Source organism: Littorina saxatilis, linkage group LG9, assembly GCF_037325665.1.
Source record: "Littorina saxatilis isolate snail1 linkage group LG9, US_GU_Lsax_2.0, whole genome shotgun sequence".
Taxonomy (NCBI): domain Eukaryota; kingdom Metazoa; phylum Mollusca; class Gastropoda; order Littorinimorpha; family Littorinidae; genus Littorina; species Littorina saxatilis.
This window is the reverse complement of record NC_090253.1, coordinates 52217811-52238828: the sequence shown is the minus strand read 5'-3', so window position 1 is coordinate 52238828 and position 21018 is coordinate 52217811. Positions and strand designations below refer to the sequence as shown.

The window sequence follows — 21018 nt, the reverse complement described above, 5'->3', positions numbered from 1 at the left end:
GTGTCAGACCTTAATCAAAACGTGAGAAACGTGAGGGACCCCATCAGAACGTGTCGGGCCGAGAAGGAACGTACTGACATCCATTGCCGAACCGTAGTGCGCCTTGGAGCCTCCGGGACACAGCCCTTTTCTCCCCCCATGGCCCGTCACGGATACCGTAACAGACCGTGAGAAAACTTGACAGGACCCAACAAAACTTGAGTACACAGACAAAAAATGGTCAAAATCCCACGGCGCACTACGTTTCGGGCAAACGGGGCTGCCGTGGCCGCCGGGAACATAGTGTAAACGTAGCATTACAAGAACATTCTTTCTCGTGCAAAGTTCGGTTCATTATCTCAGATCTGGTAAAGTGTTTACTCATGATCAGTTGTTGTTATCGGCATGATTGGTTCGATCCCAACGTTCGGCGAGGTATTTAATTCAAGATTCAACGTTATGCAGGCTCTCCTCGGAGTCCGAACACCCCCATGTGATGCTAATACATGAATGAACGAATGAATGAATGGATGAATGAATGAATGAATAAATGAATGGATGAATGAATGGATGAATGAATGAATGAATTAATTAATTAATCAATGCATGAATGAATGAATGAATGAATGAATGAATGATTGATTGAATGAATGAATGAATGAATGAACACAGAAGGAATGGGATCCAGGAGCAAAGAATTCCTATCTGAATCACTAATGTAAAAACTATGTAAATGAATAAATAACAAAAGAAATAAACGACACACAATATGGCACCCGAACCCAGATACTCCCCCTCACCCTCTTTCCTAACCCGTCTCCGCCCCAAACACACTCTGTCAAACTCACATCTTCTCCAGCTAGCAAGTAGAAAGCTCCGGACGCAGAGATGGCTTTGTCACCGTTACAGAAGACGTTGAAGAGTCCACCCCCAACGTTCAGACTGACATCACCGCTGCCGCAGTCTGGTCTTGCACTCACCCAATAAATCCCATTATGTTTGGCTCTGAACGTTGAAGTGGCTGGAATGGACTTCCAGGTCCGGCCGGAGAGGTACTGGTGATGGAAGTGTACGGCGTTGGACTGGCTCGAGGAGTACCCGTTGCTGCGTACCGTTACGAAGCTGTCCTGTAACAGTATAGCTGTCTTTTATCTATCCGTGGCTAGGTGTTTGAAACAAGGAGAGGTCTGAGAATCCTGTACCGAATTCTGTACAGCGAACGTGGCCTGAAACACGACCAGCACTGGCTGCATGACAGCTTCATTCAACGTCTGACGGTTGCGCTAGTAACTTCCTGTTTGCTCTTTCAGGGCTGAGCATACATTCTTTTCAAGAGGGATTGTGGGAGGAAACTAACTGCCTCGACAGTTATGCGAATTGTCTTTCTTTAAACAATTAATCTATTATTTAAACAGGTTTCTTTTACATATAATTCCGATAACCAGGACTACATATATATATTGATTGTTTTGAAACCGTTTTTCGGAACAATGTAAATTAAACTGGTCATGCCAAAAAAATAGGAAGGCCCAGAGCATTTAGAGTCAATTCAACCTATTCTAAAATGCAGCGCTCTCCACGGACGCCCATCCTAGGGGGTCCCGGGCCCCCCGCTTTTAGTGTTTAGAGGGTCCATGGACACCAAACCCCCCGCTTTTACTGTTTAGAGGGTCCATGGACACCAAACCCCCCGCTTTTAGTGTTTAGGGGTCCACGGACACCAAACCCCCCGCTTTTAGTGTTTAGAGGGTCCATGGACACCAAACCCCCCGCTTTTAGTGTCTAGAGGGTCCATGGACACCAAACCCCCCGCTTTTAGTGTTTAGAGGGTCCATGGACACCAAACCCCCCGCTTTTAGTGTTTAGAGGGTCCATGGACACCAAACCCCCGCTTTTAGTGTTTAGAGGGTCCATGGACACCAAACCCCCCGCTTTTAGTGTTTAGAGGGTCCATGGACACCAAACCCCCCGCTTTTAGTGTTTAGAGGGTCCATGGACACCAAACCCCCCGCTTTTAGTGTTTAGAGGGTCCATGGACACCAAACCCCCCGCTTTTAGTGTTTAGAGGGTCCATGGACACCAAACCCCCGCTTTTAGTGTTTAGCGGGTCCATGGACACCAAACCCCCCGCTTTTAGTGTTTAGAGGGTCCATGGACACCAAACCCCCCGCTTTTAGTGTTTAGAGAGTCCATGGACACCAAACCCCCCGCTTTTAGTGTTTAGAGGGTCCATGGACACCAAACCCCCCGCTTTTAGTGTTTAGAGGGTCCATGGACACCGAACCCCCCGCTTTTAGTGTTTAGAGGGTCCATGGACACCGAACCCCCCGCTTTTAGTGTTTAGAGGGTCCATGGACACCGAACCCCCCGCTTTTAGTGTTTAGAGGGTCCATGGACACCGAACCCCTCGCTTTTAGTGTTTAGAGGGTCCATGGACACCGAACCCCCCGCTTTTAGTGTTTAGAGGGTCCATGGACACCGAACCCCCCGCTTTTAGTGTTTAGAGGGTCCATGGACACCGAACCCCCCGCTTTTAGTGTTTAGAGGGTCCATGGACACCAAATCCCCCGCTTTTAGTGTTTAGAGGGTCCATGGACACCAAACTCCCCGCTTTTAGTGTTTAGAGGGTCCATGGACACCAAACCCCCCGCTTTTAGTGTTTAGAGGGTCCATGGACACCAAACCCCCCGCTTTTAGTGTTTAGAGGGTCCATGGACACCAAACCCCCCGCTTTTAGTGTTTAGAGGGTCCATGGACACCAAACCCCCCGCTTTTAGTGTTTAGAGGGTCCATGGACACCAAACCCCCCGCTTTTAGTGTTTAGAGGGTCCATGGACACCAAACCCCCCGCTTTTAGTGTTTAGAGGGTCCATGGACACCAAACCCCCCGCTTTTAGTGTTTAGAGGGTCCATGGACACCAAACCCCCCGCTTTTAGTGTTTAGGGGTCCATGGACACCAAACCCCCCGCTTTTAGTGTTTAGAGGGTCCATGGACACCAAACCCCCCGCTTTTAGTGTTTAGAGGGTCCATGGACACCAAACCCCCCGCTTTTAGTGTTTAGAGGGTCCATGGACACCAAACCCCCCGCTTTTAGTGTTTAGAGGGTCCATGGACACCAAACTCCCCGCTTTTAGTGTTTAGAGGGTCCATGGACACCAAACCCCCCGCTTTTAGTGTTTAGAGGGTCCATGGACACCAAACCCCCCGCTTTTAGTGTTTAGAGGGTCCATGGACACCAAACCCCCCGCTTTTAGTGTTTAGAGGGTCCATGGACACCAAACCCCATGTGTTCTTAAAATGCATTGTGTTCGTGAATAGTGAGATATGAAATGTCTTTTTTTCATCAAAATATTCGCAGAGGGCACTTCGACTATACCGTGTTAAATACATATCTTTTCGTCGTGAAATGGGCAGTTGTGCTAGCACTATACTTGACTGACGACTGCAGTCTGAAAGGAGTTCTTACGGTACGCACGAAAGAGGAAATGTAGTGCGTCCTGGGACCCGCTCTTTATATGTTCCATGCGTCCCGGGACCCTCTCAAAGAATTTCTAGTACGTGATTTTGGCTTCTAGTGCATATAGGAAGCAGGGACGCGCACTTTAGGGAACCCTGAAAAAGGGTACAAGCACCAATAACGTCAAACGATTTCTGGCAGACACCATACGGCAAGAACATGTCTGATTGTTATGACAGTCAGCAATCCTAGTCATACTGAAACTAAGTGATAAAAGCCTGACCTTTATGTAGGAGGCTAAGGCCATGCCGTATTTGGTGGCATCTTCGGGATCTCCAGTGAACCGGGCACCTACTCTGGTTCCAGCCTTCAGGTAGAGTCCCACACTCAGACCCGCAATAACATCTTCTACAGCGTAAGCCACGAAGCCAGCATCGTGTCCGTCGAGCTGCAGGAACATATCCGTTTTACCGTCGGGGTCAGCAATCATGGTGATGATGAACACGCCGTCTACAGGCACTATGGTGCTCGTCGCCAGTCTCATCTGGCCGAGGCTGAAAGCATATCAGCAGCATGCGGAGTGTTGCTGTCATTGTCGTTGTTAGGAAACGCTACCGTTGCTGAGCTTTGGTTCAGTTTTGTGTGTTGCATGTAGTTGACTTATTTGTACTTTGTGGGAAAGTACCGATATTATATTTTGTAAACACAATATTTATGCTTGGACGAGAATGCAGGTGAACTTTCTAGTCCTGTCAAAACAAATTGTTTACCATGCTGTTTTAGTCGTGAGTTCGTGGCGTTCGTTCGGATTAAGTGCGTCGGCGCTTTTTGATGTACGTCATAGAGAATGTCGCTAGTTTAGTCCATGCACGGCTCGTATAATGTAGTTGTATCATGTTCGGTCTGGAATATTCTCGAGATTGAGTATTTACTATATATGCCAGCGCGATTTGAATGTTAAAAAAGCTTCTATTTGAGTTCTGCTAGATGTGCAGTTGTATGTATGTAATGCTAAATAAATCCTCGAACTCAATGTGACGAGTTGTTTTCTGCTGCTGCGAAGACGGGCGACGTAGAATAAAAGAACACAACTATACGACATTTGAGAACTTGTGGCAATCTCAAGTGTCGTGTAACAATTGGGGGCCAAGCCAAGGATCTACGTTTAACGCCAAGGGTTTTCCAGCAACAAGGACCAGCGTCAAGACAGTCACAGGAGGTAGCCATCAATCGGGTGTATCCTGAGGGATCAGTATTGAGACTACGGAACCGTGGATTCGGTGTGACTGTGGGAAGAGTTTGGTAATCGCCGCAGCTCGATACGGTGAGCGACGCCGGAGTGTATCGGGATTACAGAGGTTAGCTGCCGTTTGGACGAGACGGACTTCGTCGCGGAGCTAGTGCATTGATACTACGAAATACGACTGAGGTACGTCGTGTACGTATCGTGAGCAGAGTGCGCCGTCACGTTAGACGAGGAGGGTGGCAGCCTGCGTCTACGAAGGTGAACAGCGACGAGAGAAGCATCGGAGGTGCAGTAGAGACTGTGTTCTTTAGAAGACTACATTCGTCTACGTTCGGGGCTGTGAAAGAATACAGACGAACGCACCAGAAAAGACCAGAATGGCTGAGTTCTGGGCAAAAGGAATTGAACTGGGACTAAAAGGCAAGCAGTTGACGGAGTTCGTCGAGTCCCAGACACGACTGCTGGCGCGGCGTGAAGAAAGACAAGCGCAGCGTGAGCGAGAAGAAAAAGAAAGACAAGCGCAGCGTGAGCGAGAAGAAAAAGAAAGACAAGCGCATCGTGAAGAAAGACAAGCGCAGCGTGAGCGTGAAGAACGACAAGCGCAGCGTGAGCGTGAAGAAAGAGAAAGAGAAGCACAGCGTGAAGAAAGGAAAATGGAGCTGAAACGCGTAGAGCTTCAAATAGAAATGGAGACGAAGCGTTTAGAGCTTCAGACAGAAATGGTGCGTGTTCAAAATGAGCACGAGGCACCACGCCAAAGAGATAACCAGCAGCAAATGTTACACAGGGCACCGAAACTTCCAGCATTCGCTGACGGGAAGGACCAGATCGACTGCTACCTTGCAAGATTCGAGAGGTTCGCTGAGAGTGCTAGATGGCAGCGCGACGACTGGGCGATTCTACTCAGCGCACATTTGACTGGGGCAGCACTTGAGGTCTACGCTAGACTCTCAAACGATGACGCCAGAGACTATAATGTACTGAAGGAAGCTCTGTTGCGTTGCTACAACTTCACTGAAAGGGGCTACCGTCAACGCTTCCGCGAATGCCAGCCATTGTCTGGAGAGACACCGAGCCAGTTTGTGGAGCGCCTGTCGTCATACCTGCAGAAGTGGGTGGAGTTATCAGGTGAAGAGCAGTCATACGAGAGTCTGCGGGACTTGATCGTGAAGGAGCAATTCCTTAATGCCTGCCCGAAGGACCTGGCGACCCGCTTGGAAGAGCAAAAACTGCGGGGTTTGAAGGACATTACTGATGCTGCTGAGCGTTATCTCATTGCTCATGGAAGGACCCTGGGGACGTCAAAGTCAACGAAACCTTTCCAGAAGAGCGGAAACCAGGCAAACCAACCTGCCAAGGGACAAACTGAGTCCGCACCATCATCCAATGAAGGGCAGAACATAACGTGTTTCCATTGCAATGCCAAGGGCCACCGAGTCGCCAACTGTCCCCAAAAGAAAAATAACGGACATGTCAATGACAAAGCGCAAGAACATCGACGGAGATATTACGACAACAAGAGGCAAACGAGTGGCTCGAACCAACAAGTATGTGCGAGCAGCGTCATACTCCCAAGGGCTGCCGAGCAAGTGGATACACCATCGGACGTGGAAGAATGTCTATCTGATGGCCAGCTTCTACTCGCTAATGGCAAGTCAATCTCTGTCGTCGCCAGCGCAGCTGTGTCAGTGTCGAACATGCCCGTGTCGAAGGGATTTGTTGAGAAGCAGGAAGTGACTGTTCTCAGAGATTCGGGCTGCAATGGAGTCATTGTCAAAGAGGATCTGGTGCCAACAGAGAAGTTCACTGGTGACTTCAAGTGGACGCTCATGGCTGACAGCAAATGCGTGAAGGCACCAGTGGCAAAGATCCAGATAGATACTCCATACTTCACCGGAGAAGTTGAGGCCGTCTGCCTGAAGAAGCCCTTGTACGATCTATTAATTGGGAACATTGGGGGTGCGAGACGTCCTGATGACCCTGATGTCGAATGGAGAATGGGCGCAGCTCAGCCTGCTGTTGAGGAGGAAGACCCACTGCCATTCGCGAATGAAGATATCAGCGAACTGTTACGAGATGACAGAGCAACTGTGCATCGCCGCGACCAGCCGCAGGTTGTAAGCGCTGTGACGACCAGAGCCCAGGCGAAGAAGGACAAAACAACTATGCCACACAGGGTCACCAACAGTTCTGCAACTGCTGTCGTGGACAGGGATCGGCTGATTCAGCTACAGGCAGCTGATTTGACCTTGACAAAGTACAGGAGTCGTCCTGTCAAGGAGATGACTAAGGGCGAAGGCACTGTGCACTTTGAAGTAAAGGCCAAGATCCTGTACAGAGTGTTCCAGCACCCGAGAGTCAACGGTGGGAAGCCATTACGTCAAGTTCTGGTGCCTCAACCACTTAGGCGCCAGGTGATGGAGGTGGCCCACGACTCTATTATGGGAGGTCACCTGGGTGTCAAGAAGACATCGGACAGAATCCAGGCTGCGTTTTACTGGCCAGGACTGCATGCAGATGTGACTCGATTCTGCCGATCGTGCGATATTTGCCAGAAAACCATACCTCGAGGAAGGGTCCCGAAAGTGCCGTTGCAGAAGATGCCTTTGATCGACCGACCTTTCAAGAGGGTGGCCATTGACCTCATCGGCGAGATCAAACCGCCAAGTGAAGCGGGTCATCGTTGGGTACTGACCCTGGTAGACTATGCAACCAGGTACCCAGAAACCGTGCCTCTGAAGAAAATTGACACAGAAACTGTTGCCGAGGCACTTGTGGACATTTTCAGCAGAATTGGGGTTCCTGAAGAGATCCTCACAGACCTGGGGACACAGTTTGTCTCTGAATGCATGGAAGAGGTCAACAGGCTGCTGAGCATTCGTCACTTGACTACGACACCCTATCACCCGATGTGCAATGGGCTGGTCGAAAAATTCAATGCGACGCTGAAGTCCACGCTGAAGAAACTATGCAGTGAGCAGCCAAGGCAGTGGCATCGCTACATCAATGCCTTGCTATTTGCATACAGGGAGGTGCCACAAGAGTCCACTGGATTCTCCCCGTTCGAGCTGATGTACGGGCGGACCGTGAGAGGCCCGATGCAGATACTAAAGGAATTGTGGACGAAAGATGTGGACACACCTGAAGTGAAGAACAGTTACCAGTACGTGTTCGAGTTGCGAGAGAAACTGGAGGAGACTCTCGAGATTGCAAGAGAAAACTTGAGAAAGTCTCAGGATAGCGGAAAGCACTACTACGACCGCAAAGCCGTAAACAGGAAGTTTACACCAGGTAACAAAGTGCTGATACTGCTTCCCACTGATCACAACAAACTACTGATGCAGTGGAAAGGCCCATACGAGGTTGAGGCCGTGGTAGGGATCAACGACTACAAGGTGAATGTCGGCAAGAAGTCCAAGATCTACCACGCTAACCTCCTGAAACTGTATGTGGAGAGACCTCCGGAAGCAGTACAGGTCGCAGCAAGTGTGGAAGAACCAGCCGAACTAGACGAGTTCGACGGCGAGGAACTACTGGAGTTGGGAGACCTCCACAAGAAAGAGGGAGTGGATGACGTCAAGTTAGGACCTGACCTGACAGAAGATCAGCAGAAGGAGCTGCATGATTTTATGGGCGACTTCACCCATAGGTTCTCTGATGTTCCAGGCTCTACGTCCTTGGTCGAACATGAAGTCCACCTCACATCTGACGTTCCTGTTCGCTCAAAACCATACCCTATCCCGTTTCAGGCTCGGGAATCCTTGAAGAAGGACATCGACAACATGTTGAAGATGGGGGTCATCCGTGAGTCATCATCCCCTTACTCATCTCCCGTTGTTGTTGTCAAGAAGAAAGACGGTACAAACAGGGTATGCATTGACTTCAGGAAAGTCAATAAGATCACCGTGTTTGACCCTGAACCAATGCCGACGGCAACTGATCTATTCCGACAGTTAACCGGCAGTAAGATCTTCTCAAAGATCGATCTCAGCAAGGGATATTGGCAGATTCCTGTGCGCGAAGAGGACATACCAAAGACCGCCTTTGCAACTCCAGACGGAACGTATGAGTGCCTGCGGATGCCTTTTGGCATGGTGAACAGTGGTGCTACCCTTAAGAGGGGAATGCGAAAAATGCTCAAAGGAATGAAGAATGTTGTGTACTACTGGGATGATCTGCTAGTCCACACGGAGACCTTTGCGGAGCATCTGGAGACTTTGAGGGAATTGTTTTCCCGCCTGACAAAAGCTAATCTGACCGTGAGACCCAGCAAGTGCATTTTGGGAACCGACAACGTTGACTTCATAGGTCATTCACTGAAGGAAGGTCAAAAGGGGCTTTTGTTGGAAAACGTCACCAAGATCCTCAATGCGCCACGTCCTGAAACCAAGAAGCAGGTGCGATCCTTCCTTGGATTGGCTGGGTACTACAGAGAGTTCATTCCAAACTTCGCCGCCATAACGGCGCCTTTGTCGGACATGACCTGAAAAGGATGCCCCAACCGAATACTCTGGGGACCAGCTCAGGAGAAGGCATACCAGACCGTGCGCGACCTGATGTCACGAGACCCGGTGCTACGCCTTCCTGATACTGCCAAAGAGTTCATCTTGCGTACAGACGCATCGGACGAAGGGATCGGCGCCATGCTGATGCAAGAGCATGGTGGTAAACCGTTTCCGGTCAGCTATGCCAGCAAGAAGCTGTCAGGAGCCGAGAAGAACTACTCGACCATGGAGAAAGAGTGTTTAGCCATCGTGTGGGGAATCAAGAAATTTGAACTCTACCTCCAAGGGGTGAAATTCGTGCTTCAGACTGATCACAAACCCCTCACCTACCTGAACTCTGCGAAGTTTGTGAATAATCGTATCATGAGGTGGGTGATGTACTTGCAGAACTTTGATATGCGAGTGGAATCGATCAAAGGTTCAGACAATGTTGGAGCAGATTTTCTCAGCCGAGTATTTGAGTAAAACGGTGTTCATTCTCCAACAGACTAATGTACATACCTGGATTTCAATCTGTTATGTATACATAATATGTGTACAGGTAGCGTTTCAATGATTGAAATAAATTAGGTAAATTTCTTCTGGTGTTGGGGGTAATGTTAGGAAACGCTACCGTTGCTGAGCTTTGGTTCAGTTTTGTGTGTTGCATGTAGTTGACTTATTTGTACTTTGTGGGAAAGTACCGATATTATATTTTGTAAACACAATATTTATGCTTGGACGAGAATGCAGGTGAACTTTCTAGTCCTGTCAAAACAAGTTGTTTACCATGCTGTTTTATTCGTGAGTTCGTGGCGTTCGTTCGGATTAAGTGCGTCGGCGCTTTTTGATGTACGTCATAGAGAATGTCGCTAGTTTAGTCCATGCACGGCTCGTATAATGTAGTTGTATCATGTTCGGTCTGGAATATTCTCGAGATTGAGTATTTACTATATATGCCAGCGCGATTTGAATGTTAAAAAAGCTTCTATTTGAGTTCTGCTAGATGTGCAGTTGTATGTATGTAATGCTAAATAAATCCTCGAACTCAATTTGACGAGTTGTTTTCTGCTGCTGCGAAGACGGGCGACGTAGAATAAAAGAACACAACTATACGACATTTGAGAACTTGTGGCAATCTCAAGTGTCGTGTAACAGTCGTCATCTTTATCTTGAACGTGCTTGCAGGGGTTGTAGCAGTTGGTGGTGATGGTGTTGTCGTTGTTGTTTTACTTGCAACAAATGTTGTTGGAGTCAAGTATACGGGGACAAAAGACCACTTTTTTTACAGAAAAGATGATGAAGTCACTTCGGCGGCGAGACCTAAACCAATCTCTCACATCTGGTGACGAAGTGAGAAAGAAGCCAATGACGACTGTTGGCCTTCCTTGGATATTATATATAGCCAGGAGAAAATCTGAGACTCGCTTTAAAAGGTCACTTTCAGTTTACAGTTTAAATCCTAGGTATCACGTAAAGAGATCAATACCTGCTGACAGCTTAAACCCCTTGAATTACACGTGGAGGTGAACATATAGCGCAAGTCCCGATAACAGGTTTACAATTCAAATGCAAGAAACAGAAAAAAACACGCAAAAACGCGACCTAAACTAACATAGCCATAACAAAACACACACACACACACACACACACACACACACACACACACACACACACACACACACACACACACACACACACACACACACACACACACACACACACACACATGCATATCATGACAAATTTATAATTATTATCTCACGACTTTGATTAAAACAAATATGTTCTGTTCACCATGTTCAACTATTTTGGAAAGATTTTGAAAGGTGGTTAAAATCACAATGTGATCATTGTCAAAGACTGAGAATGAATAAAGTACTTGTTCTTTTTGGTTACGATAAAAAAAACGAGAACTGATGATGGTTTTGATTTCTTGTTGCTACATGCCAAATATTTTCTGTACAAATGTCGTTTCAATAAATGTAAACCACGCCTTGTGGCATTTTGTAATTATATTAATTACCAATATAAAGTTGACCGATATGTACATCAAATTGAAATGAGGGAACATAATTTTACTCTAAAATGGGCAATGTATAACAATTTATTTAACCAATAATATTTTCATGTTTTACATTTTACATTGTGTATAATTACTCTGCCAATGTATGTTATTGTGTCTAATCATATCATACATTCTGTACTTATTCATTTTCATTTTTGTCAACTTCGCCTGAAAAAATTGAAATATATAAAACAAATAAATAAAAAAATGTTCTGTTCACACACTTGTGATTATGATCAATTGGTTATAAATCCTGTTTGACCTATGTATGGTTATTATTGATGAAGCGTTGTGTCCCATTAATACATTTGTTGTTGTTGTTTTATTCTAATTATTTCCTTTCTAATTCATGTAACCCAAGGTGTTTTTTCAGAATAAACTTTTGCCTTGCCTTGCCTTGTTTGGCCTAATTAGAGCGAATTAGATAGACGTTCAGCACAATTAAATAAAGAACATATCCACACCTGGTTGATATTAAGGGCCAAGGCTAGGTGTGTGTGTGTGTGTGTGTGTGTGTGTGTGTGTGTGTGTGTGTGTGTGTGTGTGTGTGTGTGTGTGTGTGTTTACATGTGTTTTTGTTGTCGTTATAAAATTTGCAAACACGTTTGGTTTGTAGATAGACGTAGGCCCAACCCCGTTGACACATTTTTTCCCCATATCGGCAATTTCGAGCTGGAAACCAAAACACTGTGCGACTTTGAATGTTTTCTTTCTTAAACGACATCAAATCTATACACGCATGGAAGAATGTCACCATGACGTTTGAAGTCGTGCCGCGCAACACTCGATCAAGCTCGATCAAATACAGTGCAGCCTTCAACAACAAAATAGTGAAATAAACACCACAGCCAAGGGAGGTAGCATACACTGCAGACAGTAAGCAGAGCGCTGGGGGAGACACACTGCACATTAACATGAAATGAATATCCTCAGTGCTAGCCTGGTACAAAACTGGTGGTTTGCACAACGTTGTTTTGTTTCTTGGACCTTTCTTTATAAACGATTTGTTCTCCTGTAATCTCAATGTCCGCAATGTAGACGCTGACACAGAACCATTCATGATTACTTCAAATACACACACACACACACACATACACACACACACACACACGCACATACACACACACACATACACACACACACACACGTACAAACACACACACGCTTAAACACGCACACACACACACACACACACGTACAAACACACACACACACACACACACACACACACACACACACACACACACACACACACACACACACACTACCCTAGCAGGACCAGGGCCTGGCTACTTAAAACATACGTTTAAAAAAAATCTGTCTCGATATCAAGCGCCTGTCAAATTCCTCCCACTCGCGTGACCCAGCTGTCTGACACGCTCGCACTGCGTTGTGTTGAAGGCATAACACAGTGTGGCCCAGTCTTGACGCTGTGTGTTCATGTTATCAGACATATCAACACGTGGGAGTTGCTTAGTGTACATAGCATCAGGTGAGCGTTTAATCTTTCAAAATCATCTTATTATGTAGACCAAGTCTGTTTGTTGGTTGGTTGGTTAACCTTTTATATCGTGTCTTCCACAAAATGTGTGCTATCCGATACCAATGGACATGTGTGTCCTTCCTCAGTTCACGTACCATGCTTAAAACTATTTGCATTCATGTCTATCACTGTAAAAATAGGGTTATAAAGTTCATTACTTTCACATTCCTTACTTCCAATCTTGTATCAACTGTGTAACCGATCGAAACACGTTCGTAACAGTAAAATGAGGAGTATCAACTGAGAAAGGTTCTACTTTCGGTTTCCGGGACATGTGTTTTCGGTTCGCTTGAATTGATCATGGCTGTGAGATACTCAAGGTGATCGCTGGACTTGCGGTGTGTGGATTGTTGCTGTTCTCGTTCTGCTTTCTGCAGTGTGGTTTATATTGACCAGAGCTTGTTTTCTCGGCTGTGTGTAGAAAACCTATTTTGTGGTCAGGTTCTGCCTATGTCTTCGTCCTGTTGAGAGTATAATAATGATCCTCGTCTAAATAATACTGTGTGAACTGAACTACCTGTCATAAAATACTAGGCATGTGAGTTTGAATGTAGCGCTTTATGATGTCAGATGAGGCCGTTTATTGTAAACACTGCCTTATGTATACTCGATCTGTTTGTTGAATAGGGGAAGCCTTTCCAGTCATATAACTGGTTTAACTGTAAACGTTCTCATTACAAAATACTGCACCTAGACACATCTGTTTAGTTTTGATGACGGGAAGTATAGAAGAGAACTAGCAAACTAGATTCCGTCAAGTGAAATCTTCGTCAGCGCCTTCTCGGGTGACGCAGAGTGTGTCTGTGTGTCAGTCCCATGTTGTGGACAACGCTGTCTGGCCATTCTGTGCTAGATGTTTTATCAAGCGTTTCACACGGCTCTCGCATTGTTTGTGTAACAAGAACGGCGGTCGTGTAGAATACTATCTGCTGTCGTATACAGGTGTATGTACTCACTTCCTCGTTGAGCAACTTGGTTTCAATTGAAGGTTTCTTCTCTTCACATGTCAACGTGGTTGCAAATGAAAGTCATGTGTTCATTTCAATGCTTCACATTTCAGAGGAATCAAGAGACTGGCTGTGACTGTCACATGTTGTTTTGGTCTGTAGTTATAACGATTAAGTTCCTTTGTTTCTTTGATTGAAAGGTTATCACGTTTTAAGTCTTTTGTCGCTTGGGCTATATGGACTTTGTTCCTTCTGTATGAATATATTGATATGGGTTTCTGTATCTCTGAAATAAAGACACACTGTGACATCAGCGGTATTCAGGGGTTAATCTGAGCCACAATGTTTATTACGGATATAAACGGTTGCAGCAGCACGAGCAGCGGCTGTTGTTGTTTTTGTTGTTGTAGTTGTTGGTTTAGTTGTTGTTGCTGTTGTTGTTGTTGTTGTTGCCACGTGTTGTTGTTGTTGTTGTAGGTGGTGGTGTTGTTGTTGTTGTTGTTGTTGTTGTCACGGGTGGTGTTACTACTGTGTTCTACATTACTGCTTGTTATCGTTCTATATGTTGTTCTTGTCTCAAACGTGTATACATACAAAGAGAAATGTATAAAACACGCTTAACCCAATCTTGCTTGAATCGCTTAACACACCCTTCTCATTGTTCTCCCTTCAGAACTGACTCGTAACCATGGCAACGGCAGCTAGTACAAGTTCAGCGGACAGTGACACAGAATGCTCCGTGTGTCACGAGCTGTTCAAGAACCCCAAACTGCTGCCCTGTGCTCACGTCCTGTGTCGCCACTGCCTTCTCTCCTGGCTCGCCTCCAACCCCGAGGCCCTCTGTCCGCTCTGCAGGGGCGCCATCGCAGACCCCAAAGAGAAAAGCAAGACGAAGGGGTGGGAGGAGGTGGTGGACGACTTACCGGATGATGTCGCCATGACAGCTCTGGTGGAGAGTACACGTGTACTGAGCCAGGATCACGTGTGTGGAGGATGCAAGACAGCGGCGGTGTCCATCTGTCTCAACTGCAACGATATGATGTGCAAGTCCTGCGGTTGCCAACACACGAACTTTTCTGCGACACGTCATCATAAGGTGGAAGACCTGTCCAGCATGACAGCGGAAGAGCTAGCCGCCAGTCAGCCTGACCACTGCAGCGTGCACACCAGCAAGCCGTGCGAGCTCTTCTGTCCCACCCACGGGGCCGCAATTTGCCACCTGTGCGCTAGCGCCAAGCACCGCGCATGCCCAGACCTGACGGAATTGGCGGAAGCGGCAGACAAATCACGTGAAGAATTAAGTGAGATGGTGATGTCACTGCTGACGGAAGAGCAGATGCTAGAAGAAGCTGTTGCAGTGTTGGAGAGCCACCTGGAGGCCACGGAGAAAGTGGTGCAGGAAGCTGTTGCTGAGATCGACAGGACCTGCGACCAGTTAGAGAACTCCGTCAAGGAATGCAGGCGTCGTCTGAAGAAGATGACGCTCATTGCCAATGCCAAGGTGAGGGACACAGTCTTAGCCGTCAAGGTCACCTTGTTGGATCATCGAGGCAGACTGACGTCACACCGACGTGTTGCTGATCGCACCACCAGAGGGTCCACTAATAAAGGGATGTGTGACGTCACTCGTGCTCTGAGGAATCGTGTAAAGGACATACTGGTCACTTGTGGTCAATTCTCAGTGAACTGGAAGTCGGTTTCCACGGTTACGCTGACCATTGACGCTGCAGCAGTGGCCCGCATTGAGGAGGAACTGTTAGCACTGGGTCAGGTGAAGGTCAAGCCTGTCAGCATCAGTACACGTCAGGTAAGAATGATCTCATTCATCGGTACACGTCCGGTAAAAAGAACTGTATTCATCAGTACACGTCAGGATGATATTATTCAGCAGTACACGTCAGGTAAGGATGATATTATTTATCAGTACACGTCAGGTAAGGATGATATTATTTATCAGTACATGTCAGGTAAGGATGATATTATTTATCAGTACACGTCAGGTACCCCCTGCGGGTTAGGGGGAGTCCCATATTGGTTGGGACGAGAAAGAATTTACCCGATGCTACCCAGCATGTCGTAAGAGGCGACTAACGGTTCTGTTTCTCCTTTTACCCTTGTTAAGTGTTTCTTGTATAGAATATAGTCAATGTTTGTAAATATTTTAGTCAAGCAGTATGTAAGAAATGTTAAGTCCTTTGTACTGGAAACTTGCATTCTCCCAGTGAGGTCATATATTGTACTACGTTGCAAGCCCCTGGAGCAATTTTTTGATTAGTGCATTTGTAAACAAGAAACAATTAACAAGTGGCTCTATCCCATCTCCCCCCCTTTCCCCTATCCCATCTCCCCCCTTTCCCCGTCGCGATATAACATTGAATGGTTGAAAACGACGTTTAAACACCAAATAAAGAAAGAAAGAAAGTACACGTCAGATAAGGATGATATTATTTATCAGTACACGTCAGGTAATGCCTGGGTCTCACATATACGATTTTTCGGAAGTGTCGGGGATAGTTAAGTCGGCTAGGTCGGAAGTGTCGGATGCAAATTCGGCTCCAAATTTCACCCCCGACCTGTCCTTACGACTGATCCGACCATGTAGCCGACAAGCAGTCGACAACCCCCCTACTTTAGGGCCGACAAATCCGACATGTGTCCAGACACTTCCGATTGCAGTAACGACAATTCCGACTGAAGTTACGACAGGCCCGATTATTAGCTGAAAACCTTCCGAACAATAGCCGACTCTCACGACCAGTGTAACGACTAAACCGACTAGCTAACGACTGTCCTAACGACAAATCAGACTGCCCTTACGACTAATCCGAACGAAACTATGCTACCGACAAATCCGACCACCCCTACGAGTCTTCCGACTACCGTTACGACTAATCAGAATCGCCTTACGACTAAACCGACACGCTTACGACAACCACCCGACAAATTTCTATTCGTCTGAGTCGGGAGGCTCTTCCGACTGTTTTGAACATGTTCAAAACAGTCTGAAGGGCCTTCCGAACTAACCGACTTTTCAAAAACAAAATTGCTAATTCTCACGAACTCTCCGACCTCTTCCGACTTCCAGCCGACTACCTAAAGTCGGGTGACATTCGTAGATGTGAGACCGGGGCATACGGAGGATCTCATTCATCAGTACACATCAGGGAAGGATGATATTATTGATCGGTACACGTCAGGTAAGGATGATCTCATTCATCAGTGCATGTCAGGTAAGGATGATTTCATTCATCAGTACACGTCAGGTAAGGATGATCTCATTCATCAGTGCATGTCAGGTAAGGAGGATCTCATTCATCAGTACACGTCAGGTAAGGTGGATCTCATTCATCGATAAATGTCAGGTAAGGATGATCTCATTCATCAGTACACGTCAAGTAATATGGATCGCATTCATCAGTACACGTCAGGTAAGGATAATCTCATTCATCAGTACACGTCAGGTAAGGATAATCTCATTCATCAGTACACGTCAGGTAAGGATGATCTCATTCATCAGTACACGTCAGGTAAGGAGGATCTCATTCATCAGTACACGTCAGGTAAGGATGATCTCATTCATCAGTACACGTCAGGTAAGGAGGATCTCATTCATCAGTACACGTCAGGTAAGGAGGATCTCATTCATCAGTACACGTCAGGTAAGGAGGATCTCATTCATCAGTACACGTCAGGTAATGATGATCTCATTCATCAGTACACGTCAGGTACGGAGGATCTCAATCATCGGTACATGTCAGGTAAGGATGATCTCATTTATCGGTACACGTCAGGTAAGGATGGTATTCATCGGTACACGTCAGGTAAGGATGATATTCATCGGTACACGTCAGGTAAGGATGATCTCATTCATCGGTACACGTCAGGTAAGGATGGTATTCATCGGTACAGGTCAGGTAAGGATGATATTCATCGGTACACGTCAGGTAAGGACGATCTCATTCATCCGTACACGTCAGGTAAGGAGGATCCCTATCATCGGTATGGCCAGCTTATTGACCTTTTCTGACAGCCTTGAGATTCTAACGTGTTCTATGCTAATCTCAAGCCCGTGGACGATGTAATTCAATCAGCAATCTCTTGACACATTGAAGAAATTGATCAAATAAGTGTGATATTTCTTACAAGAGTGTTACCACTACTTTGACCTTGCCAGAACCCATAAAAGCAATTCCTATCTTGATGTAAACATGTAACCACACTTAGTATACATTTAGGTTTTTGTTTTGTTTTAATTTATTTCTATTGTTCTGTATTTTACGGATATTTTTGTAACCCAATTGTAACGATATTACAGCTGAACCATATTACGGCAAGTAAAACGGTGAAAGGAGAGAAGTTTAACGTGCAAAGGGGGGGGGGGGGGGGACAACTTAGAATATTAAAGCAGGGTATCAGCACAAATGTTAAGGTGAGCTGAATTTACTTTACGTTACTGCGTCTGGTATATATGTAACGTGTACAACAAATAAGATAAAATAAAGCAAGTTACCATGTTTTAAGATACTCATTTTAGAGGATAATAAAGTTTTTTCTCTCATGAGTTCTTAAAGGCCCACTGCACTCCGCCTCCCGTTAACTCTCTGTTTCTGATTACAGAGCTCCCCAGTGCAAACATACTTCCATTGGAACGCTTATCGCTCTGGAACATCCTGGCTGCTTTCCCTTGAGAGTGATATAGTTTTCAAAGAATGTATTTTGTGCTGATAGACCCGTGTGAAAGGCGCTGGACTTAAGTTTTCAAATCTAAAAAAATGGACAGTTTTTGAAACAAACATGGTTAAAACACGACATGATTATTTTATCATCAAGACAAAGTCAGTACAGTTCGAAGTATTGAAAGTTTGAAAGTAGGGAGCCCGGATGTATGTCAAACGAGGTAGGTGACTGAGTTGACTGGTGCGTATAAGATGCAGCTCTTTTCAATTTATGACGGGAAAGTAGAGTACCAAAAACAATACAAATTTGTCCTTTTTAAGATGCTGGTCGACTGAGATATCGAACATGTAATGCCGCATGTTGCTGTGCTAGTGTAGATTGGGTATCGCGCGCATACAAACGTACTTCCGCGACAGTGGCTGCTATCACAACAAATGAGCTGCATCTTACCACAGCCCAAGCACACGGAGTTTCCGCAACGCCGCTACAGTTTATTTGAAGACGCTGCCACTCTGTTTTGTGTCACTATCAGTCATGTGTTGTATTTTAGATACAGAGGTACACAAGCACATGCTATTGCAGATATAGAGCCGTCTTGAAACTGTAAACGACTCAATTGATCATGTACAGTATGAAGCAAATATCTTTCATTATTTAAGTTGGTCATACGGGGCCTCGATGGCTCTGGGGTTGAATAAACAACCACAAACGGTGTGTGGTTTACGCGTGCTAAAAAGCCATTCAAGTGATTTGTGTCATATAATGTTAAATGCTAGTGCAAGTGTGTTTCATAATGTTGGTATTGTTGTTTAAGTGAAATAGCCCATCGTTCTATAAACCTCATGTAAGGCGGAGTGGGGCTTTAAGAACAGTCTTTTCTGTAATTACTGTTGAAGGGATACCTGATGTTCTTCTGTTTTTGTCTGAATTGTAGTTGAACAATCTATTTTTTCAACAGCTACAGGCATGGCGTTTTCACACAAACCACGGGCAGTTCATTATACTGAGCGACGACGGTCTGACAGCAGAGAGTATGTTGGGTGTGGCCATCGGTATTGTTGTTGCTGACCAGCCAATGGTGCCCGGCGTGCTGTATGAGGTGTGTGTGTGTGTGGGTGTGGTGTGTGTGTGTGTGTGTGTGTGTGTGTGTGTGTGTGCGTGTGTGCGTGTATGTGTGTGTGTGTGTGCGTGTGTGCGTGTGTGAGTGTACGTGTGTGTGTGCGTGTGCGCGTGTGTGTGTGTGTGTGTGTGTGTGTGTGTTTGTGTGTGTATGTGTGTGTGTGTGTGTGTGTGCGCGTGCATGTGTGGGTGTGTGTGTGTGTGCGTGTATGTGTGTGTGTGTGTGTGTGTGTGCGTGCGTGTATGTGCGCGTATGTGTGTGAGTGTGTGTGCGCGCGCGCGCGTGTGTGTGTGTGGGTGTGTGTGTGTGTGTGTGTGTGTGTGTGTGTGTGTGTATGTGCGTGTATGTGTGTGTGTACGTGTGTGTGTCTGTGCGTGTGCGCGCGCGTGTGTGTGTGTGTGTGTGTATGTGTGTGTATGTGTGTACGTGTGTGTGTGTGTGCGTGTGCGCGTGTGTGTGTGTGTGTTTGTGTGTATGTGTGTGTGTGTGTGTGTGTGCGTGTGCGCGTGTGTGTGTGTGTGTGGGTGTGTGTGTTTGTGTGTATGTGGGTGTGTGTGTGTGTATGTGTGCGTGTGTGTGTGTGTGTGTGTGCGTGTATGTGTGTATGTGTGTGTGTATGTGTGTGTATGTGTGTGTGTGTGTTTGTATGCACGCATAGTTAGTTAGTTAGTTGTTGCTTTTGGGGTCCAGCGGACCATACAGGCCAATTCAGGACCCTGTGTGCACGCATGAACAGGCGTGAAGTGTCCAAATATGCACATGCACAAGCATGAACGCACAATGTGACGTGACCAATACGCCATTTTTATAACACCTGCAACAGTCAACACAAGGAGAAAACACAACAGAATCCCGTGTGGGTACTTTTTCTATCAATATTACGTCAGCTTATTGTCTTTATACACATTCATCAGTATTGTAAAGAAAACATCTGTCGCACAGATACAACTAGACAAGGTTGTCAAGGGATGCAATGGCCACCTGTCGTGTGGAGTGGTGCTGACTGATCCCGATCGCCTCCGTCTGCCTGACACAGCTTGCATTGAATTGGGCAGTGAGGCTGTTGTCATCAGGGATGCTGTGTACAACCGTGGTCACAGGGTAAGATCACTTACACATGCCTTTACTGGCATTTTTAAACAATACTCACCTAGATTTATTCCGATCAGATAATGCCATGTACAATGATTTCTTTACTTTCGTTTGGTATGTATCTATCCCGTTTGAAGACATTTCATAATACAGAGGGTTTTTTCTTTCCAATACGTATATATTTAAAAAATATATGTTGTTATCCATTTAGATACAGATCGACGTTCTAATATGGTCGGTGTACGAGCGCATCCATTCAAGCACTCACTTTGTCAGTTATCATTTAGACCCAGACACACACAGACACAAACACACACACACACACGTACACCCACACACACGCATACACACACACACAAACAGACACCAAACAAACACACACATACACACACATACATACACA

The 21018-nt window shown here is 46.1% G+C and overlaps 2 protein-coding genes across 2 annotated transcripts in view; one reads left to right on the top strand and one right to left on the bottom strand.

Annotated features, from left to right (window-relative positions):
* The window catches only part of LOC138977459 (uncharacterized), a 5757-nt gene extending 1775 nt beyond the window's left edge, over nucleotides 1-3982 (bottom strand). The window contains exons 1-2 of the mRNA XM_070350327.1: nucleotides 3722-3982; nucleotides 828-1106 (exon numbers count right to left, since the gene is read on the bottom strand). Coding sequence (XP_070206428.1) covers nucleotides 828-1106; nucleotides 3722-3982 — 540 coding nt within the window. The remainder of the gene's footprint in view (nucleotides 1-827; nucleotides 1107-3721) is intronic.
* An 8661-nt stretch (nucleotides 3983-12643) lies between these two features.
* LOC138977261 (E3 ubiquitin-protein ligase TRIM45-like) lies at nucleotides 12644-20696 on the top strand. Its single transcript, XM_070350167.1, has 4 exons — nucleotides 12644-12728; nucleotides 14400-15533; nucleotides 19362-19502; nucleotides 20466-20696. The coding sequence occupies exons 2-4, from the start codon at nucleotides 14415-14417 to the stop codon at nucleotides 20694-20696; spliced, it is 1491 nt and encodes a 496-aa protein (XP_070206268.1). The 5' UTR covers nucleotides 12644-12728; nucleotides 14400-14414.
* Nucleotides 20697-21018: the final 322 nt, after the last annotated feature.

Excerpts from the sequence above, each read along its gene's own strand:
- LOC138977261 (XM_070350167.1), top strand. The coding sequence starts at position 14,415 with ATGGCAACGGCAGCTAGTACAAGTTCAGCGGACAGTGACACAGAATGC. Across the intron at positions 15,534-19,361 it reads TCAGCATCAGTACACGTCAG|CTACAGGCATGGCGTTTTCA; the intron begins GTAAGAATGATC and ends TTTTTTCAACAG. Across the intron at positions 19,503-20,465 it reads TGCCCGGCGTGCTGTATGAG|ATACAACTAGACAAGGTTGT; the intron begins GTGTGTGTGTGT and ends TCTGTCGCACAG.